We start from the raw sequence: 24,288 nt of genomic DNA, 5'->3' as shown, positions 1-24,288 counted from the left end.
ATCCATCAAGGTGAACTAAAGTGATCCATCAAGGTGAACTAAAGTGATCCATAAAGATGAACTAAAGTGATCCATAAAGGTGAACTAAAGTGATCCAATAAGGTGAACTAAAGTGATCCAATAAGGTGAACTAAAGTGATCCATAAAGATGAATTATAGTGATCCATAAAGGTGAACTAAAGTGATTCATAAAGGTAAACTTAAGTGATCCATAAAGGTAAACTAAGGCGATCCTCAAGGGTGTAGTTAGGTGATCCATGAGGTTAAACTAAGGAGATCCACAAGGGTGTACTTAGGTGATCCATGAGGTTAAACTAAGGAGATTCACAGGGTCCATGAGGTTAAACTAAGGAGATCCACAAGGGTGTAGTTAGGTGATCCATGAGGTAAAACTAAGGAGATCCTCAAGGGTGTAGTTAGGTGATCCATGAGGTTAAACTAAGGAGATTCACAAGGGTGTACTTAGGTGATCCATGAGGTTAAACTAAGGAGATCCACAAGGGTGTAGTTAGGTGATCCATGAGGTAAAACTAAGGAGATCCTCAAGGGTGTACTTAGGTGATCCATGAGGTAAAACTAAGGAGATCCACAAGGGTGTAGTTAGGTGATCCATGAGGTTAAACTAAGGAGATCCACAAGGGTGTAGTTAGGTGATCCATGAGGTAAAACTAAGGAGATCCACAAGGGTGTAGTTAGGTGATCCATGAGGTTAAACTAAGGAGATCCACAAGGGTGTAGTTAGGTGATCCATGAGGTTAAACTAAGGAGATCCTCAAGGGTGTAGTTAGGTGATCCATGAGGTTAAACTAAGGAGATCCACAAGGGTGTACTTAGGTGATCCATGAGGTTAAACTAAGGAGATCCACAAGGGTGTAGTTAGGTGATCCATGAGGTTAAACTAAGGAGATCCACAAGGGTGTAGTTAGGTGATCCATGAGGTAAAACTAAGGAGATCCTCAAGGGTGTACTTAGGTGATCCATGAGGTTAAACTAAGGAGATCCACAAGGGTGTACTTAGGTGATCCATGAGGTTAAACTAAGGAGATCCACAAGGGTGTACTTAGGTGATCCATGAGGTAAAACTAAGGAGATCCTCAAGGGTGTAGTTAGGTGATCCATGAGGTTAAACTAAGGAGATCCACAAGGGTGTACTTAGGTGATCCATGAGGTTAAACTAAGGAGATCCACAAGGGTGTACTTAGGTGATCCATGAGGTTAAACTAAGGAGATCCACAAGGGTGTAGTTAGGTGATCCATGAGGTAAAACTAAGGAGATCCTCAAGGGTGTAGTTAGGTGATCCATGAGGTTAAACTAAGGAGATCCACAAGGGAGTACTTAGGTGATCCATGAGGTTAAACTAAGGAGATCCACAAGGGTGTACTTAGGTGATCCATGAGGTTAAACTAAGGAGATCCACAAGGGTGTAGTTAGGTGATCCATGAGGTAAAACTAAGGAGATCCTCAAGGGTGTAGTTAGGTGATCCATGAGGTTAAACTAAGGAGATCCACAAGGGTGTACTTAGGTGATCCATGAGGTTAAACTAAGGAGATCCACAAGGGTGTACTTAGGTGATCCATGAGGTTAAACTAAGGAGATCCACAAGGGTGTAGTTAGGTGATCCATGAGGTAAAACTAAGGAGATCTCAAGGGTGTAGTTAGGTGATCCATGAGGTAAAACTAAGGAGATTCACAAGGAGATCCTCAAGGGTGTAGTTAGGTGATCCATGAGGTTAAACTAAGGAGATCCACAAGGGTGTACTTAGGTGATCCATGAGGTTAAACTAAGGAGATCCACAAGGGTGTACTTAGGTGATCCATGAGGTTAAACTAAGGAGATCCACAAGGGTGTACTTAGGTGATCCATGAGGTTAAACTAAGGAGATTCACAAGGGTGTACTTAGGTGATCCATGAGGTTAAACTAAGGAGATCCACAAGGGTGTACTTAGGTGATCCATGAGGTTAAGTTACTTACAGATCTTCCTCTTCTTCCTCAAATCCTTTACTAGATAACTGTTTAGAAGACTTTACACTCTGTGTATCTGTGGTAACCAATATTTCTTTTTCCTCCTCATCTTTGCTCCACTGTCGGTTCACTATGATCCTTGTGGTTGGTACCAAGTTTCCCTCAATCTCCAATACATATTCTGTTAAAAAATTATTCAAACTTTTACTTGTCAGAATATCAGAAATAATAAAGGGATTTTTGCATGATTATTGGTGAATATTGTAGCTTTTAACATAGTAATTGATTGCAAGTGCAAAGGAGAGACGAAAGATACCAGAGGGACAGTCAAACTCATAAATCGAAAATAAACTGACAACGCCATGGCTAAAAATGAAAAAGACAAACAGACAAACAACAGTACACATGCAATACATAATTTATGAGAGATAAAATTCACCAATATTTAAGCAATAACCCTTCTATTGTATAGCAAAGCCAGAAAATCTATATTTGTCACTGATAATCTTAATGGTTTGAATCTATATTTGCACTAGTGCAATATTATACAATATTGCATGCTTACTTTTGTTTATGTTCTGAAGGAAATATTACATTGCTATATATAAAGATATATTTATTAGAATAGATTTCTTTGCCAGATATATATACAATATATGTACATTGTAGGGAAATATAAAATTTATTTATATGAGCTTTAGAAACAGGACGAAAAGCGAGGCTTGCCGAGCTTTTCTCCTGTTTCTAAGTGAGTATAAATAAATTTTATATTTTCCAACAATGTACATATATTGTTTTTATCCTGAAATTTACTCCCATCACTTGAAGCTTTAGTTATTAAAATCTAAATCATGGTCTCTAATTTTTCAAACAAATCAACATAGTGTAAACACGGACCACAAAGAGGGCCCCAAACTAAAATGGGACGGAAAAAGAAATATCCACATTACCGCTTGCTCAACATGGAAGTGGGGTAACAGGAGACTTTATTTTTGTACAAGTACAAGTACAAATAAAGCAAAAATTTATTTGTTCCTGTTATTTGTACAATACAAGGCTGATTGCCGGATAAAACGTATAATTTGTTGATATACTTCGCTGCTATGTTCTCCAATGCACGGCTGTGAGGAACATCTAGACGAGAATTCTTCAGGGACCATCTTAAACTTGCAAAGAGGTGAGAGTTTTTGGTCCCAAGTTAAGTACTTGATTAGTCACTTATTTTCGTGGGTACCAATTTTCGCAGTTTGAGGAAAACTTATATGTTCGTGAATATTGAATTTCATGGTTTTGGCAGTGTCTACATACATTCCTTCAGAAAATTTGTATTTTATTGAACATTTAAATTTGTGGTTCACCTGTACCCACGAAATCCACGAAAATTAGTATCCAACGAATACTAATGAATCCACAGTATTGATTAGTCATTCTTCATAAGGTTGATATCCCTAATTTATTCTGAAAAAAAGTTTTGTAAAGAGAGCATAATATACTCTCTCCTTTGAGCAATTAAAAGCTTTACTGATATATTTGATGAATTTTAACTTACTCTCCGGATTCCTAAGGGCACAGTACTGTCTGATTTTAACTTACTCTCTGGGTTCCTAAGGGCACAGTACTGTCTGATTTTAACTTACTCTCTGGGTTCCTAAGGGCACAGTACTGTCTGATTTTGGCCACATCTTGTGATAACTGAGACAATAAGAATCTTTTCTGTTGTTCTTCTTTGGACAATTTTGGATCGACCCATGTTTCACCACATGATATGTACACTAGGTCGTCCCGTTTTAAATTGACTAAGCTAAAATGTTCATTTCCTTTGTTGTCAAATAAACGTCTTGCAGCAAATGGTAGATTTAATACACTGGTACTGTGGTCAAGGAACTGTAAAAAATATAAATGAGATGTTTACAAGCTATATCAAAATTTTGACTCCAAATCATAAAACATTACTCAGTACTCAAAAAATGGTAGACTTAATACACTTGTAATATGGTCAAGAAACTGTAAAAAATATACATGCTATATTAAAATTCTGACTCTTAGACTTCAAACATTAAAAGTTGATTTCTGACAAAATTTTCAACATGTTCCTATTGTAATTTGTCTTTTTGTGTGTTTGACAAATATAAACTGGAAAATGACGATGTTTAAACTAAGGCCTTCTAAAATGTATTCATATCTAAACAAACACCCCAAAAATGACAATTTTCAATAGGAACAATGATAAAGGAGTAGATTCGGAAAGGTCCTAAAATGGCTCCCATTTTTAACTGAAATTTCCAATTAGGATTTATTGACCAATATCACTATGAAACATAGCTATTATACACACTAAATAGGAAATACACCTTTTTGGGAAATTTACGTTCCTGCATTTTATTTATGACGTCACAAATAGTATTTATTTGATTTTCCACACAAAAGTCAATAAAAATGTGTAAAGTCCCATCTATTATTGGACAGGAAACATAGAGTGCATATGTTGACAACAAAGATCTTTTACAAGAATGTTTGTAAAGACATTTTACATGTCTACCTTGAATATTTAGTTTGTCAACGCTTGCGCTCTATGATTCCTGGTCCTAAATTTGGTTGAAATTCGGCTGATTTTGTCAAATTTTTCCAAAATCTCTTATCTTCACATATTTTGGATGTAAAAATGCACGCTTTGGAATAAAATTTGACAAAAATAGTTGTGTATAACTTTCTCACATGTCTTAAAGTCAACTTAAACCATTTTTCATCTTGTTACATTGAACTTTATAATAGGGCCGGGCCCATTTATGGCCCTTACCGAATTTACTCTTTTTTTGTCAGAAATCACATTTTGATGATTAAATCAGTGTTATATTGAACAGATTGAAAACATATCATTCATATAAATACACCATCACATGCAGTTCTGTGAGTAATAATACATGTATTTTACACAACTTAGATCATTTTTTACTCAGGAAAATTAATCAATGAGTGATAGATTTCTCTTAGAAAAAATTAGAAGTTCCCAGTGAATAAATTACACAAAGATCAATATTATACAATTACTGTCTTCTGGTGAGGTAAATATGTAGTTTTATTGACTTTAAAAAAACTGATATTCACTGAGGCCAACGGCCGAAGTGAATATCAGTTTTTCAAAAGTCAATTAAACCACATATTTACCGAAACAAAAGACAGTAATTGTTTATTCCATATTCCAAGAGAAATGTCTGTAATGGCAATTATTTACCAAAACCAATTGTACACCAAACGGTTTTTTTTCACCAAAATTATGCGTGTAAAAGCATGCGACGTTTTGCGCGGTGAATATCCTTTTCCGCAGGTGAATATGCTTATTTATTCAAAATCCCATTCATATAGAAAAACCTATTTAAATTTAATCAATATGGAATAAATTATATTATTCAATGGGACAATAGAATAGAATGATATTCTTAGAAGTGTTTAGTAGGGAACATAAGATAACATACCATGGTAAATTCTAGTTGTCTGACAGTCATGTTTTCACAGTGTATATGTATATCATTCTCTACAATATCAGAGTTAGATACTGGCACATCCTTCTCCTGGGTAATCTTAGATTTAGTTTTACTCTTATCCTTATCTTTATGCAGGTCTTTCATCATCTGTAGCAATGATAAATAGGATTTGATATTACATCTAACAATATCTATTCCAACTTAATGGGTTTGTATTGGGCTGGTGCTGGGTAATGTTGTTATCTTGCAGTGAGGTAAGAGTTTTTTGCTCTGTGTTGAAGGTCTCACTATGACTTTGAGATGAAGAACAGCAATGAAAAAGTAAACAAGTACTGATTTTGTGTGGGTTGGATGGTTATCGTATATTACATCTCCTGATTCATGTTATTTTTATACAGTTTGAAAAATATTCTGTATTTTGTTTAAGTTTTAAATCCGGAAATATACTAAAGGTGTGAAGAACTTACGTTATAAGTGTTAAGTACTTACATTTGTAAGATCTGGACCAACAACAGGAGACATAAATCTGTAGTCTCTTTCCCCATTCTTTATAGCCATTAACCGAAGAGGCATTCCTAGTAATGCAAAATATTATCATTAATTGTTGACAAAAGTCCAAGTAAAAATATTATCATTAATTGTTAACAAAAGTCCAAGTAAAAATATTATCATTAATTTTTGACAAAAGTCCAAGTAAAAATATTATTATATATCTTGACAGCGACCTCTATCATGTCTATGGTCTCGTGGTAGCATGTTCGCCTCGAGTGGACCAGGTCAGACTCAAGACATAAAAATTGGTATTGGCTGCTTCTCTGCTAAGTATACAGCATAAAAAGTAATATCACAAAGATACTGAACTTAGAGGAAAATCAATTCGAAAAATCCATAATCACATGGCAAAATCAAATAACAAAACGCATCAAAAACGAATAGACAAGAACTGTTATATTCCTGACTTGGTACAGGCATTTTCAAATGAAGAAAATGGTGGATTAAACCTGGTTCTAAAGCGCTAACCCTCTCACTTTAATGACAGTCTCATCAAATTCCGTTATATTTACACTGATGCGTTAAATAAAAGGAGTAAGGAGTAAGATCAAAGACTAGTTGACTCAGAGATAGAATTATGTATGCGGGTAGGGTATCATGTCTTTCTGTGGACTGTTACTTTGTGAACTAGCACATTAAAAATCCAGCTGAGTGTATATATTACAGTAATATGTTCTCGACCTGAATATGCATTTAATAAGCCATTTATCAATCAATCTATTATTTATCTAAATAAGCATTCCTGATAAAATATTGATTAAAAAAGTTTGAAATGTTATTTTAGAGGAAATTAAAATACAGATCCTGAGTTGCAGATTTACTTACAAGGCTCTGACATCACTTCCTTTCACTTTCTGTTCTGGGAATTTTACATCAGCCAGTGAAATTTCAGCCTTCAAATTTTTGAAGGTGTGTATTTATATAAAAAATAATCAGAGGATCTCGAAAGGTCTACACAACAGAAAGTCAAATGAAGTGTTTTCAGATCCTTGTAAGGAAAGCTTAAGGTTATTAAGTGTTTATGTAAAAGGTTAACGTAACAACCATTTCTATATTCTGTAAATTTATAAATCATTGATGTTTTTATTATTGTGGCCAATATGATAATTGTGTGGTGAGTCTGGCATTACAATTATTTGTATGAAGCAATCCTCTGGTCAAAAATTGTAATGATAAAAGAATACAGTAATTTCTGAATTTACAGATGTCATCAAGTGTTGTCCTACATGCTACAGATGATAATTCAAAAGTCCTGCCTTTCATACTCTTTGGAAAATAAGTACTTTGACCTTTTTTCCAAAGCTGCAGAAAACATTTGAATCTTTAAATGACACAGAAATTGTTTGCCTATAATTGTTTACATCCACTTCATTTGAACTTTGGTGGATAGTTGTCTCATTCAGTGGCAATCATACCACATCTCCTTATTTTTACACAGAAAAACAAAAGGAGAATTTGGAAAACCTTGCAATTAAAAATTACATTGTGATAAAAACAATTACCTGATTGTTGTTCCTTTCTGGGTTTATGTACTGGAGGTGCATTTGGTACAATGAAAGCTTCCATTGGCCAATCATAGTCCTAGAAAATAAATTTTAAAAAGTGAAGGCTTCTATTGGCCAATCATAATCCTAAAAAAAAAAAAAGTGAAAGCTTCCATTGGCCAATCATAGTCCTAGAAAATAAAATTTAAAAAAGTGAAGGCTTCCATTGGCCAATCATCCTAGAAAAGAAAATTTAAAAAAAGTGAAGGCTTCCATTGGCCAATCATAGTCCTAGAAAAAAAAATTAAAAAAAGTAAAGGCTTGCATTGGCCAATCATAGTCCTAGAAAAGAAAATTTAAAAAAAGTGAAGGCTTCCATTGGCCAATCATTGTCCTAGAAAAGAAAATTAAAACCAGGTACTCTGCAGGGCGCAGCTTTATACGACCCCAGTGGTTGAACCCTGAACAAATGGGGCAAATTTGGTCACAATATTCAAGCTTGATTCTGTCTGAATTTGGATTGTGATCAAATTTTTGACATAATATAGGTTTTTGTCACAAAATTAATGTGGTCAAAGATCTAACAAATCTATTGCACAATACTGTGCAATTTAAGATTTCTTCTTGAAACTTTTCAAAATTTGAAATTTGAAAAATTTTGAAAAAAAAGGAAGCCCTTCAAAAAATGGTAAACAAACCCCCCCCCCCCCCCATACTTTTTGAAACCCCCTTGGAGCAATAACCTTTAAACTCAATTCCATGCTTTCTATTGCAGTATTGAACCTTGTAGTACAATTTCAGAGAGATCCATACACTTAAACACAAGTTATTGTCATGATTGTTTGGAAACTAGAAACATGCTTCTTTTTGGCCCTTTTTTGGCCCCTATTTCCTACATATTTTGGGCAATTAACCCAAAACTTAATCCCAGCCTCCCCTTTGTTATATGGTACATTGTGGTACAATTTCAGAGAGATCCATACAATTACACATAGGTTATTGTCTTGAAACTAAAAAAATGCTTGTTTTGACACCTTTTTGGCCCTTAATTCCTAAACTTTGGCCCCATAACCCATTAAATAAATCCAAGCTTTCTACTTGTGGTTTTAAACATTGAGGTATGATTTCAGAGCAATTGAAAAACTTCTACACAAGTTATTATGCTGAAACTAGAAAAATGTTTGTTTTGGGCCCCTTTTGGGCCCCTAATTCCTAATCGGTTGGGACCATCATTCCCATAATCAATTCCAACCTTCCTTTTGTGGTATTGAACCTTCTGAAAAAATTTCAATATTATTTACAAGGCAAAGAATATGCTTGTGTTCCTTTTATACTGGACAGAATGTTCAATATTGCTTACAAGGCAAAGAATGGGCTTGTGTTCCTATTATACTGGACTGAATGTTCAATATTACTTACAAGGCAAAGAATGGGCTGGTGTTCCTTTTATACTGGACTGAATGTTCAATATTACTTACAAGGCAAAGAATGGGCTGGTGTTCCTTTTATACTGGACTGAATGTTCAATATTACTTACAAGGCAAAGAGTATGCTTGTGTTCCTTTTATACTGGACTGAATGTTCAATATTGCTTACAAGGCAAAGAATGGGCTGGTGTTCCTTTTATACTGGACTGAATGTTCAATATTACTTACAAGGCAAAGAGTATGCTTGTGTTCCTTTTATACTGGACTGAATGTTCAATATTGCTTACAAGGCAAAGAATGGGCTGGTGTTCCTTTTATACTGGACTGAATGTTCAATATTACTTACAAGGCAAAGAATGGGCTTGTGTTCCTTTTATACTGGACTGAATGTTCAATATTGCTTACAAGGCAAAGAATGGGCTGGTGTTCCTTTTATACTGGACTGAATGTTCAATATTACTTACAAGGCAAAGAATATGCTTGTGTTCCTTTTATACTGGACTGAATGTTCAATATTGCTTACAAGGCAAAGAATGGGCTTGTGTTCCTTTTATACTGGACTGAATGTTCAATATTACTTACAAGGCAAAGAATGGGCTTGTGTTCCTATTATACTGGACTGAATGTTCAATATTGCTTACAAGGCAAAGAATGGGCTGGTGTTCCTTTTATACTGGACTGAATGTTCAATATTGCTTACAAGGCAAAGAATGGGCTTGTGTTCCTTTTATACTGGACTGAATGTTCAATATTGCTTACAAGGCAAAGAATGGGCTTGTGTTCCTTTTATACTGGACTGAATGTTCAATATTACTTACAAGGCAAAGAATGGGCTTGTGTTCCTATTATACTGGACTGAATGTTCAATATTGCTTACAAGGCAAAGAATGGGCTTGTGTTCCTTTTATACTGGACTGAATGTTCAATATTGCTTACAAGGCAAAGAATGGGCTGGTGTTCCTTTTATACTGGACTGAATGTTCAATATTACTTACAAGGCAAAGAGTATGCTTGTGTTCCTTTTATACTGGACTGAATGTTCAATATTACTTACAAGGCAAAGAATGGGCTGGTGTTCCTTTTATACTGGACTGAATGTTCAATATTACTTACAAGGCAAAGAATGGGCTTGTGTTCCTATTATACTGGACTGAATGTTCAATATTACTTACAAGGCAAAGAGTTGGCTGGTGTTCCTTTTATACTGGACTGAATGTTCAATATTACTTACAAGGCAAAGAATGGGCTTGTGTTCCTTTTATACTGGACTGAATGTTCAATATTACTTACAAGGCAAAGAATGGGCTGGTGTTCCTTTTATACTGGACTGAATGTTCAATAATAATTACAAGGCAAAAAATGGCCTTGTGTTCCTATTATACTGGACTGAATGTTCAATATCGTTTACAAGGCAAAGAGTATGCTTGTGTTCCTTTTATACTGGACTGAATGTTCCATATTACTTACAAGGCAAAGAATGGCCTTGTGTTCCTTTTATACTGGACTGAATGTTCAATATCGTTTACAAGGCATAGATTTGTTCAGTAGATTTAATTACTATATTACCTCATTGAGTGATCCATCTCGTCTACAAGGCCATGAGTAGGCTAATTTATTAAATTCTGGATTGGTGGCATCAGAATACTTCCATTGTCCAAGATTCTCAAATCGCTCTTGTTTCAAGGCAAATCTACAAGTATTTAAATATAGCAAGAATTTGACATTTAACTTATTTCTAAGAATTGCAGAAAAAAAACCTTTTTTAAACCATTTTGTTTGTTTCATAATTCAAAGTGTACTCCAAAAGATTGCCATGGATGATTTTCTTTAAGTTTTGCCTACTTTCTGCACACTCCCACCTAGGACAGATGAAAATGAGAGAATCTTCTTCAGTTGTAGTTTACTAATGCAGATCAATTTGACATTTCAGAATCTAATGCATTCTGGGTAATATTTTTAAAAGTTTACACCAAAATGTTGTGATTGCTTTAAGCAATCTTAACAATGAAATTCAACCAATGGCGTAACATTATTTTAGTTTTGATCTACATACAATGAGATTACAGTAGTATTTATAAATCAACAACTCACCATTTTGAAATCTTGTGAATTCTAAGTAATATTTTCAAAATACGCCATATGCTTATACCAACATCATGAATTTCAATCAATCACAAAAGGGTTGTTCCATTTAAAATACATGGGACTATGTGAAATCTCAACTAATGGTGAATGTCAAGTACAGTGGAAATGTAAGTGATATTCTAAAGGTGTCTACTCAATTTTGAAAGCGCCTTTCCCTAGTTACAATTATGTTTAATGGAGCAGTCAAAACTCTAGTGTTACTTTAAGGAGGTAGACCTAGGTTAAGGGAAATAACTCTTAAAATCATCAGTACGTTTGTGTTAACCATTTTAAAAAATATATTCTAAGCTTCTAGGTTACATAGATTATTTTCAATCTGTTTCAGGTAAATGCTTCAAAAAACATTGATGAACTTGACTTTTACAAACGCTTAACTGATTTAAAGAGTTATCTCCCTGAACCAAGGTCTACCCCCTTAAGTTTCCAAACAATAAAATCACCTGTAGTCCTTTAGAATCTCATACCTTTGATAAAGTTTTTCCTTTTTCTGTAATGGATCAGCCAGAACGAGATAGATCCTTTGTCCAGGTTTAACTCCATCAGGGGCCATATATCCTTCCTCATCCCCAAACTTGTGTTGTAAATAAGTCAGTAACAGATTCTCATAGGCCTATAAAATACAAATTATATCACTCTCTTAGAGAACCCCTTCACCTCAATATAAGTCAGCAATAGATACTCATAGGCCTATAAAATACAAATTATATCACTCTCATAAAAACTAACAATATCTTCAACATATTTAAAAATGCAAAACCACAATTATAAATTGTGTAAAATTCAGAGCAAGTGATTATTTACCATACAAGTTAAGGTTCCGTTTGGATTAAACCTCCATTGTTGGTAAGTGTTGGCAGACATCTTCTTCTGCACAGTGACTACAAATCCGTTGAGTGGCGAGTTCTTCCCCGACCATGGTATATCTACTCTTGTGTCGGACACTGTTAGGCAAAGTTGTGGACAGCATTTCGCATATATGTTTCCTTTCTGAAAAAAAAATTACATTAAATTTAATTAAGATAAATGGCAAATGTGTCCATGGGCCACAGATGATTCTAATGCTTGCAACTATGTAAACTTTCTGTTTTTGATAACAAAATTTTGTCACTATAAAATGTTGTCACTATAAAAAAGAACCATTAACTCAAATTGTTGGAAATTGTTTCAAAATGCAAATACAAATAAAGGGAAATATATAATACATGGGAAAGAAATCTCCAATAGCAAAGATCTGGCCTTGAAGGCATAAACCATAAAGAGGTATTATAGTATTATGTAAAACTGTAGGAAGAGGTATTACAGTATTATGTAAAACTGTAGGAAGAGGTATTACAGTATTATGTAAAACTGTAGGAAGAGGTATTACAGTATTATGTAAAACTGTAGGAAGAGGTATTACAGTATTATGTAAAACTGTAGGAAGAGGTATTACAGTATTATGTAAAACTGTAGGAAGAGTTATTACAGTATTATGTAAAACTGTAGGAAGAGGTATTACAGTGTTATGTAAAACTGTAGGAAGAGGTATTACAGTATTATGTAAAACTGTAGGAAGAGGTATTACAGTGTTATGTAAAACTGTAGGAAGAGGTATTACAGTATTATGTAAAACTATAGGAAGAGGTATTACAGTATTATGTAAAACTGTAGGAAGAGGTATTACAGTGTTATGTAAAACTGTAGGAAGAGGTATTACAGTATTATGTAAAACTGTAGGAAGAGGTATTACAGTGTCATGTAAAACTGTAGGAAGAGGTATTTATGTAAAACTGTAGGAAGAGGTATTACAGTGTTATGTAAAACTGTAGGAAGAGGTATTACAGTATTATGTAAAACTATAGGAAGAGGTATTACAGTATTATGTAAAACTGTAGGAAGAGGTATTACAGTGTTATGTAAAACTGTAGGAAGAGGTATTACAGTATTATGTAAAACTGTAGGAAGGGGTATTACAGTGTCATGTAAAACTGTAGGAAGAGGTATTACAGTATTATGTAAAACTGTAGGAAGAGGTATTACAGTATTATGTAAAACTGTAGGAAGAGGTATTACAGTATTATGTAAAATTGTAGGAAGAGGTATTACAGTGTCATGTAAAACTGTAGGAAGAGGTATTACAGTATTATGTAAAACTGTAGGAAGAGGTATTACAGTATTATGTAAAACTGTAGGAAGAGGTATTACAGTATTATGTAAAACTGTAGGAAGAGGTATTACAGTGTTATGTAAAACTGTAGAAAGAGGTATTACAGTGTTATGTAAAACTGTAGGAAGAGGTATTACAGTATTATGTAAAACTGTAGGAAGGGGTATTACAGTATTATGTAAAACTATAGGAAGAGGTATTACAGTATTATGTAAAACTGTAGGAAGAGGTATTACAGTATTATGTAAAACTGTAGAAAGAGGTATTACAGTATTATGTAAAACTGTAGGAAGAGGTATTACAGTATTATGTAAAACTGTAGGAAGAGGTATTACAGTATTATGTAAAACTGTAGGAAGAGGTATTACAGTATTATGTAAAACTGTAGAAAGAGGTATTACAGTATTATGTAAAACTGTAGGAAGAGTTATTACAGTATTATGTAAAACTGTAGGAAGAGGTATTACAGTATTATGTAAAACTGTAGGAAGAGTTATTACAGTGTTATGTAAAACTGTAGAAAGAGGTATTACAGTATTATGTAAAACTGTAGAAAGAGGTACTACAGTATTATGTAAAACTGTAGGAAGAGTTATTACAGTATTATGTAAAACTGTATAGGAAGAGTTATTACAGTATTATGTAAAATTGCTTAACTGTTAATATCTTCCCAAATATAGAAAAAAATCTTCAAATAAATTTTATAAAACAGGTTAACAACTTCAATGTTTGTGCAATCTTTTTTTATGAAGTTTCAAGGATAAGGTTGGATACTATAGCTTTATTTTGCCCACTATTCTCTATTCTTAATCCAGACGATCTAGTATTGATTCATGTATATAGATGTTACCTTTGATATAATCCATGACTGTGTTTCCATAGGCCAAAAATCTTTTTGTCCCTTTTTTAGTTTATGATTAACAACAAGCTCTGGGTACAATGCAAAGTCTTCCTTTTTCTGAAAATAATTAGCAAAAAAACTCAATATAAATAACAAGATGTGATATGAGTGCTAATGAGACAATTCTCCATTCAAGTCTAATGTGTAAAAAAGTCAAAGTATGGCCTTCAACACAGAGTCTTGGCAATACAATTGTTTCAAAACAACTTATTTGTATTTTTATCCATCTAATGAGTTAAGCCGTTTTCAACTGATTTTTATAGTTCGTTCTCATGTTGTACTGTTATACCACTGTCCCAGGTAAGGGGGAGGGTTGGGATCCCGCTAACATGTTTAACCCCGCCACATTATGTATGTATGTGCCTGTCCCAAGTCAGGAGCCTGTAATTCAGTGGTTGTCGTTTGTTTAGTGTTACATATCTGTTTTTCACTCATTTTTTGTACATAAATTTGGCCGTTAGTTTTCTCGTTTGAATTATTTTATATTGTCATTTCATATGCCTTTTATGGCTGACTATGCTGTATGGGCTTTGCTCATGGTTAAAGGTCTTACATTGACCTATAGTTGTTAATTTCTGTGTCATTTGGTCTCTTGTGGAGAGTTGTCTCACTGGCAATCATACCACATCTTCTTTTTTTATATTATATATTTTTGTGCTTCATAATAATCTTTCGAGTTAAGCCACTATGTGGTACGGGTTTTGTTTATTGTTGGAGGCTGTATGGTGATCTATTGTTGTTAACAATTATGGCATGTGGTCTCTGGTGGAGTGTGGTCTCATTGGCGAATATACAACATTTTTTTATTTTTATAATTATAGATTGAAACTGGAAATGGACTAAATATGAATTGGACTGGAAATGAAATAATTATAGATCAAACTTGAAATGGACTAAATATGAATTGGACTGGAAATGAATTAAACTTGAAATGGACTAATTATGGATTGGACTGAAAATGGAAATAAACAGCTGCGCCATGAGCGCATGATACGCCCGACTCCTTGTGTGGAAGTTTTATGCAATAATCATAAATAGTTTCTGAGAAAGTTTTAAGCAATAACCATATATTGTTTTTGAGACACGGCGGGACATGTGAAACCCCCAACCCTGGTTTTTTTTTTACAAAAAACTAAATATCACTAAAATAAAGTTTTGAATCAAAATCAAAAAATATACAGATCTTTAGATTAATATAACAAAGAAGTTTTAAGCAATAATCATAAATTATTTTTGAGATACGGCACGACATGATGTAAAAAAAAACTCCCCTGTTTAACTAAATACTCAATAACTCCAAAATAAAGTTTTGAATCATCACCAAAAAGTATACAGATCTTAAGATTATTATAACAAAGAAGTGTGTAAAGTTTTAAGCAATAATCATTAATTGTTTTTGAGATACAGCACAACATGTAAAAAAAAAAACCTTCCCCTTTTTTACAAAATACTCAATAACTCAAAAATGAAATTTTGAATCATCACCAAAAAGTATACAGATCTTAAGATTAATATAATAAAGACATGTGTAAAGTTTTAAGCAATAATCATAAATCGTTTTTGAGATATGGTGCGACATGTAAAAAAAAACCTCCCCCTTTTTTACAAAATACTCAATAACTCAAAAACAAAATTTTGAATCATCACGAAAAAGTAAACAGATATTAAGATTAATATAACTAAGAAGTGTTTAAAGTTTTAAGTCATAATCAAGAATCGTTTTTGAGATACGGTGCGACATGTGAAAAAACACACCCCTGTTTTAGTTACAAAGTGTCGTAACTCAAAAAGTTTTAATCTTATTTTCACCAAAAAGTATACAGATCATTTGACCATCATAAGAAACAACTATGTTAAGTTTCATGAAATTTGGATAAGTCATTCTCAAGTTACGGTGCGACATGTTTACGCTGGACAGACAGACGGACGGACAGACAGACAGACGGACGGACGGACGGACGGACAGACAGACGGACACCGGACATTTGTATACCATAATACGTCCCATCAAAATATTGACGGGCGTATAAAAACTATGTATTGAACAGTAATTGGACCAACCTTAGATTGTAGGTAATGAGATCTTGAGTCCACTTCTGATGAACCTGCCAAATCAACAGCTCTAGCCTTCTCATATTCATTAGACTTGGCAGGATATGTTGGAGGGAAGCCTATGTGGACATCCCATTCATTTTGCATACTGAAAAATAAAAAGTTATTAGAAAGAAACTATGTGAATATACATTCATTTTGTAAACTGAAAGAAGTTAAAGAATTTGAGAAGGAACTTAATTAAAATTACCTAAAAACAAATCCTTTGACCTAGATATGGCTGTACTAATTGCCACTCAACTTTTATACACCATTTAGCTATAAATAACAAGAAATCAGAATGACATAGAAGTTTTACAACTGTAGGTCACCTGACAACCTTCAACAATAAGCCCCGAAATGACAAAAATAAGTTAGTTTACAGTAATTTGTTTATCTCCCCTCATATTTCTTAAAGCAAATAGATAGGTATTATACTACACCTGCATCAAGTTTTAAGAATGTTATTTCAGCTGTTTGGAAGGAGTTACTCTTTCAATGCATCTGGTCACTTAGACAGACAGATAAAGAAATATAGATTTCATCACTGCATCAAGTGTGTTACGATATTTCACCACCCGAGACAGTTAAAGAACAAGGTTCACTTATGGCACAAAATGGCCTAAAATATCAACTTTATCATGGAACACCAAAAAGGTCACAATTTGGTTTGTAAATGGGTCTATTTTAAGAGTCGTAATACTAAATAAATCAGTTCTTTTCATAGAAGTACATTATATTCTCCAAAGTAGGCCCATTTTTGGGAATTTGTCAAAATATGATGATTTTGAGTAATTTTCAGACCTAAAAGCGTTTGGAAAACCTTGGCCACCACCGACGATCCAAAATGTTTTGTAGCCAAAAGATTCCAATTTTAATATAGAATTCATCAACATAAAAACTTTTTGGATCGTGGATGACGGCCAAGGTTATTTATGCCAAAAACAATTAAAATTATGGAAAAATTTAACCAAAATTGACTAAAACTACAAATAATGTTTATTTAAGGGTTCATAGCTTAATAAATTTTAAAGGAAGGTGCCAAAAAAATATATTTTTGCATAAAAGTATTATCATAAGTATTTTTATGTGAAATTTGTAAAAAAAATTCTTGATTCAAAAAACATCAAAAATTTAGGGACAATTTTAACCCTTCGTGAACCTTCTCCTTTTAAAATTCAAAACATGATTTGAGAAATATCATAATGGTGGATTCACAATAGGAAATTCTGAAAAACTTTTGAAAAAAAATTTGATTCAAAATAATCATTTTCCGAGAACAAAGTTTTCTCTAGTTCTCATCCCGTTAGAGACATGTAAAAATAGCATGAAAATTACCTCACTCCACCTTTCTAAATAGATGAAACATTTTGATTAAATCTTACTTGTAATCGGTATAGTCATGTAATGAATCTGTCATTAATTGTTTTCTGATACACAAAGTTTTGTCTCCCATATCATAACACTCGGCTTCATCAAACTGTATCTGTAGCATCCAAGCTGTAAAAACAAACATTATCATATGTAACAAAGGAATATTATATTTAATATGTTCAAAAATCTATGATAAATTTTACATATAACCCAGATGTAAGTTGTATTTAAAACACTACATGACGCAAGTTCAAATTAAATTTAATATGTACCAAGATGCAAGTTAGATTTAATATGTACCAAGATTTAACTTAGATTTAATATGTACCAAGATTCATGTTAAATTAAAGAACCTTAGTGAGCACGCTCACATACCCCACGTCCCCACATTGTCATTGGAGAAATTAAATAAGTATAAGAAAAAAAAATTGTATAAGAAAAAATATTGAATAATAATTTGCTGTCAATATACATAGTATGTCCTTATTATCTACAAAATTTCATGAAATTCTGTTGTGTGTTTTCAGAGGAGTTGAGATGACAAACTGTTGCAGAAGTACATTGAAGCAAATAAGTTCAAAGGGGCATAACTCCTAGAAAAAAAAAATTGAACCGTAATTTCCTGTTGATATGCACATCTACATAGTATGTCCTTATTATCTACAAAGTTTCATGAAATTCTGTTGTGTGGTTTGAGAGGAGTTGTGATGACAAACTGTTGCAGTAGTACATTAAAGTAAATAAGTTCAAAGGGGCGTAACTCCTAGAAAAAAAATTGAATCGCAATTTCCTGTCGATATGCACAACTACATAGTATGTCATAATTATCTGAAAAGGTTTCGTGAAATTCTGTTGTGTGGTTTGAGAGGAGTTGCGATGACAAACTGTTGCAGTAATACATTAAAGTAAATAAGTTCAAAGGAGCGTAACTCCTAGAAAAAAAATTGAATCGCAATTTCCCGTCGATATGCACAACTACATAGTATGTCCTTATTATCTGAAAAGGTTTCGTGAAATTCTGTTGTGTGGTTTGAGAGGAGTTGCGATGACAAACTGTTGCAGTAATACATTAAAGTAAATAAGTTCAAAGGGGCGTAACTCCTAGAAAAAAAATTAAATCGCAATTTCCCGTCGATATGCACAACTACATAGTATGTCCTTATTATCTGAAAAGGTTTCGTGAAATTCTGTTGTGTGGTTTGAGAGGAGTTGCGATGACAAACTGTTGCAGTAATACATTAAAGTAAATAAGTTCAAAGGGGCGTAACTCCTAGAAAAAAAATTAAATCGCAATTTCCCGTCGATATGCACAACTACATAGTATGTCCTTATTATCTGAAAAGGTTTCGTGAAATTCTGTTGTGTGGTTTGAGAGGAGTTGCGATGACAAACTGTTGCAGTAATACATTAAAGTAAATAAGTTCAAAGGGGCGTAACTCCTAGAAAAAAAATTAAATCGCAATTTCCCGTCGATATGCACAACTACATAGTATGTCCTTATTATCTGAAAAGGTTTCGTGAAATTCTGTTGTGTGGTTTGAGAGGAGTTGCGATGACAAGAAACAGGACTGACGGATGGACGGACTGACGGACAGACTGACGGACGGACGGGTCAAAAACATTATACCCTCCGCAACTTCGTTGCATGGGGTATAATTAAATATGTACCGAGATGCAAGATAAATTTAATATGTACCAAGATTTATGTTAAATTTTATACCTTTTTTATGTTGCTTTTTGTTTAATCTTATCAGTGTCTCTTCATGACATGACCTCTTAATTTGTGACTCAATTTTTTTTTCTGGTGAGGTTTATCTAATTTGAAATCTATGCATTAAAAACAAACAAAACTTACTAAATGGATTTATAAATGGTTCTCCGAAAGACACTCATATGATCAACACTTACTGAATGGATTTATAAATGGTTCCCCAAAAGACACCCATATAAACAACACTAACTAAATGGATTTATAAATGGTTCTCCAAAAGACACCCATATAAACAACGCTTACTGAAGGGATTTATAAATGGTTCTTCAATTGACACCCATATAAATAAACAACACTTACTGAATGGACTTATAAATGGTTCTCCAAAAGACATCCATATAAACAACACTTACTAAATGGATTTATAAATGGTTCTCCAAAAGACATCCATATAAACAACACTTACTAAATGAATTTATAAATGGTTCTCCAAAAGACATCCATATAAACAACACTTACTAAATGAATTTATAAATGGTTCTCCAAAAGACATCCATATAAACAACACTTACTAAATGAATTTATAAATGGTTCTCCAAAAGACACCCATATAAACAACACTTACTAAATGAATTTATAAATGGTTCTCCAAAAGACATCCATATAAACAACACTTACTAAATGGATTTATAAATGGTTCTCCAAAAGACATCCATATAAACAACACTTACTAAATGGATTTATAAATGGTTCTCCAAAAGACATCCATATAAACAACACTTACTAAATGGATTTATAAATGGTTCTCCAAAAGACACCCATATAAACAACACTTACTAAATGAATTTATAAATGGTTCTCCAAAAGACATCCATATAAACAACACTTACTGAATGGACTTATAAATGGTTCTCCAAAAGACACCCATATAAACAACACTTACTAAATGAATTTATAAATGGTTCTCCAAAAGACACCCATATAAACAACACTTACTAAATGAATTTATAAATGGTTCTCCAAAAGACATCCATATAAACAACACTTACTAAATGAATTTATAAATGGTTCTCCAAAAGACACCCATATAAACAACACTTACTAAATGAATTTATAAATGGTTCTCCAAAAGACACCCATATAAACAACACTTACTAAATGAATTTATAAATGGTTCTCCAAAAGACATCCATATAAACAACACTTACTAAATGAATTTATAAATGGTTCTCCAAAAGACACCCATATAAACAACACTTACTAAATGGATTTATAAATGGTTCTCCAAAACACCCCCATATAAACAACACTTACTGAATGAATTTATAAATGGTTCTCCAAAAGACACCCATATAAACAACACTTACTAAATGAATTTATAAATGGTTCTCCAAAAGACACCCATATAAACAACACTTACTAAATGGATTTATAAATGGTTCTCCAAAAGACATCCATATAAACAACACTTACTAAATGGATTTATAAATGGTTCTCCAAAAGACATCCATATAAACAACACTTACTAAATGAATTTATAAATGGTTCTCCAAAAGACACCCATATAAACAACACTTACTAAATGAATTTATAAATGGTTCTCCAAAAGACACCCATATAAACAACACTTACTAAATGAATTTATAAATGGTTCTCCAAAAGACACCCATATAAACAACACTTACTAAATGGATTTATAAATGGTTCTCCAAAAGACATTCATATAAACAACACTTACTGAATGGACTTATAAATGGTTCTCCAAAACACCCCCATATAAACAACACTTACTGAATGGATTTATAAATGGTTCTCCAAAAGACATCCATATAAACAACACTTACTAAATGAATTTATAAATGGTTCTCCAAAAGACACCCATATAAACAACACTTACTAAATGGATTTATAAATGGTTCTCCAAAAGACATCCATATAAACAACACTTACTAAATGGATTTATAAATGGTTCTCCAAAAGACACCCATATAAACAACGCTTACTGAAGGGATTTATAAATGGTTCTTCAATTGACACCCATATAAATAAACAACACTTACTGAATGGACTTATAAATGGTTCTCCAAAAGACACCCATATAAACAACACTTACTAAATGGATTTATAAATGGTTCTCCAAAAGACACCCATATAAACAACACTTACTAAATGAATTTATAAATGGTTCTCCAAAAGACACCCATATAAACAACACTTACTAAATGGATTTATAAATGGTTCTCCAAAAGACACCCATATTTCCTGATCGTATTCCAAGGTGAAGACATCTTTGATATCATTCCCGTACTGATCATATATATTAGAGGCTACAGGAAGGATCTTTGGTCTGACAGGGTTGGCTAGTAGTCTGTTGGATGACAAATCATCTAAAAGCTGAAAAAGTAATTAAGGCTGTTAAATAGTGAAATCTTCTGACCTGAAATTGTCAACTTTAGGTTGCACTTTGTAAATACAGCTGTTTCTCAAAACACGCCTCTTTTGGGGAGATCTTGAATATTCATAGAAAGTTAATTTTGTTTACATACTGGTTCCCAGTAATGCTCTCTGTGTTCCATCTCACAGAGACATAACTTGGGAATGTTACCAGTAAATATACATGTGCATATTGTTTACATTGAAATCTGTGGTAACCTTTCATTCAAGGTAGGGGTAGTTAAGAAAATTAGTGTTAGTTTAAACTCTGAAAAGTTCAGGGCATATAAACGTTGAAAATATGCCGCACAGCCCTATATTTTTACCTTTGAAAAAAATTGTGGTCCATATGAACTTTCAGTTCTAGGATAACATTTTTTTCAAAACTTCATAGTGAAAGTGGTACAGTTTTAGCCGTAAAAGGAGTTCCTATGGGAAATTGCATTGTCATTGACTCAATATTTACAGAAATGCAACCTTTAAGTTAATAATATGATTTTAATAAAATTTTTAGATTAAAGACTCTTATTTCTGGGTTCTTAAACAATGAAGAATGATCAAGACTGAACGTGTTATGCAATTAAATATTTGGAAAATAACTTAGTCTGCAAGTCTGGAAAGAGGGGGGCAGGGGGGAGAGAGATACCAACTCATAGATTGAATAAACTGACAACGCCATGGCTAAAAAATAAAAATGAGAAAAAAAACACATTTTTTTACAACAGCTACACAACCATAAACCCATATATATACAATCTTCCTGTGAAGTTTCAGGGATCTGAGACGAAAACACTATCTTCACAGGGTTCCAAATGCCATAAAAAGTTCCAATTGCCAGAGGCCAGCAAAGTCTGATGAGGGCTTGTGAAACCCATCACATAGTCGAAATATTGTGTTTGTGTATAACTACCGGTATGTCAGACGTTCATTTCTCTGAGGTGTATGTATTATTGTATTACTATTTTCGTTGTCTTTATTGGTTTCAAATGTGCATGCTCTGGAAAATTGTAAACATCATGGTTTCCCCTGAATAATTCTATTGGTCAATTCCTAATGCATAAGCCAATTAGCGACAACATTTTAGAATGTTCAATTTCTACTACTATTTCTGGAAGTTGATACCACAATCCAATCAGTAGACATTTCACAAACAACTTTGTTGAAATCAAAATGAAAGAAGTAGGAAAATTTGACAATTGGGTCAATTTCTACATGTAGATCTGAAATTCTTTTAATTCCTTTTTTGTAAAAGTAAAAGAATTTGTTTAAAAAAATTGTGTATGGAAACTTTAAATGAGCAGAAAGGAGAGGTCTAGAAAGCAGGATTTGGTTTTATTTACCCCTAGAGCTTCTGGTGGCCTTTAGTGGCCCCCAGATCCCTTGCTGTAGGCACAACTCCCCCCCCCCCCCATCATTATATAACTTACCCTCTGTAGAATTTTCTGTTTAGCATCGTGCCCACCTTCAATACCTTTCATAGCACCAGACAAATTAAAGTAGAAGTCCATACCACCCTCAACAATTCCATTCTCATAAACCTACAATACCAATATAAATATTTATTCTCAGAAAATATAATGATAATATTAGTTACATAGTGTGCTAGTGACCTAATACGGTATATATGGGGTCAGTAAATTCCATATGGGGTGAGAGCGAAGAACGAATTTATCTTACCGACTATCTTAACGTGTAAAATCTAGACTTGTGATCTATCAAAATGACCAAGCCAGTCTTCAATACTGTTAGCATTAAGAAACTACTTCCATTGATCCTACAAGAATAGCCAACGATAACAACGTGTGAGGTTTAAATGTGTTTAATGAATTTATTTCAATCTTAATCATCAATTTCTTCGTCTGTTGAAACCTTTAAGATTTTTTCTCAGTTCCGTTGTGTTTTTATAAAGGGACGTAACACCCCTACTAACCGTGTATGAAATAAGCCCCCCTCCCTACTACCTAATATGGTATATAAAGGGACGTAACTCCACTACTAACCGTGTATGAAATAAGTCCCGCCTCCCTTCTAACCTAATATCAAATATTCACGGTCTTCACGCGAACGCTTTTAACCAATCACATTCCTAGAAATGTATAGGAGGTAAGATAAATGAGTTTCTCTAATTCTTCGTCAATTTATCCCTATCTGCACCCATAGTATAAAAAGAACTTAATCAACGTGTGGTTCGTTTGATCTCAGTTCTTCATTGGTTAAAATCTGATTATGACGTCGAATTTTCTTACTTTCCTCTCAATCTCCTATTGTGATGGCATGAAAAAAGGCGACCATGCCTAATGACGTCACGTAGAAAGAACACATCTTTTTGCAGATCACTCGAAAAGAAGGAAATTTTGCCTGCTTATTATTTGAAAATCATTAGAGAAAAGATTCCACCACCAAATCTCGTGTAATACGATATTTATCCACTCTCGACAGTTAAATTTTAAATATTTAAAACACTTGGCGAGCCTCACGTTTAAAATTTGAAAATTTCGAGTCTTGAGTGGATAAATATCGTTTCACACTCGATGCAGTGGTAGAATTTATATATGCAAAAATATAAACAATATTCA

The 24,288-nt window shown here is 33.3% G+C and overlaps 1 protein-coding gene across 3 annotated transcripts in view; it reads right to left on the bottom strand.

Moving 5' to 3' along the window:
* The window catches only part of LOC139482728 (doublecortin domain-containing protein 1-like), a 68,622-nt gene that overhangs the window by 25,774 nt on the left and 18,560 nt on the right, over nucleotides 1-24,288 (bottom strand). For all 3 annotated transcript variants that reach the window (XM_071266788.1, XM_071266789.1, XM_071266790.1), the window contains exons 14-26: nucleotides 23,140-23,250; nucleotides 21,499-21,673; nucleotides 17,580-17,694; nucleotides 16,165-16,303; nucleotides 14,053-14,160; nucleotides 11,858-12,043; nucleotides 11,521-11,666; nucleotides 10,478-10,601; nucleotides 7,503-7,581; nucleotides 5,938-6,023; nucleotides 5,440-5,595; nucleotides 3,604-3,850; nucleotides 1,976-2,147 (exon numbers count right to left, since the gene is read on the bottom strand). In XM_071266788.1, coding sequence (XP_071122889.1) covers nucleotides 1,976-2,147; nucleotides 3,604-3,850; nucleotides 5,440-5,595; nucleotides 5,938-6,023; nucleotides 7,503-7,581; nucleotides 10,478-10,601; nucleotides 11,521-11,666; nucleotides 11,858-12,043; nucleotides 14,053-14,160; nucleotides 16,165-16,303; nucleotides 17,580-17,694; nucleotides 21,499-21,673; nucleotides 23,140-23,250 — 1,844 coding nt within the window. The remainder of the gene's footprint in view (nucleotides 1-1,975; nucleotides 2,148-3,603; nucleotides 3,851-5,439; nucleotides 5,596-5,937; nucleotides 6,024-7,502; nucleotides 7,582-10,477; nucleotides 10,602-11,520; nucleotides 11,667-11,857; nucleotides 12,044-14,052; nucleotides 14,161-16,164; nucleotides 16,304-17,579; nucleotides 17,695-21,498; nucleotides 21,674-23,139; nucleotides 23,251-24,288) is intronic.

This window comes from Mytilus edulis, chromosome 7, assembly GCF_963676685.1.
Source record: "Mytilus edulis chromosome 7, xbMytEdul2.2, whole genome shotgun sequence".
NCBI lineage: Eukaryota > Metazoa > Mollusca > Bivalvia > Mytilida > Mytilidae > Mytilus > Mytilus edulis.
The sequence above is the reverse complement of the archived record's forward strand: the minus strand, read 5'-3'. Positions and strand labels throughout refer to the sequence as shown.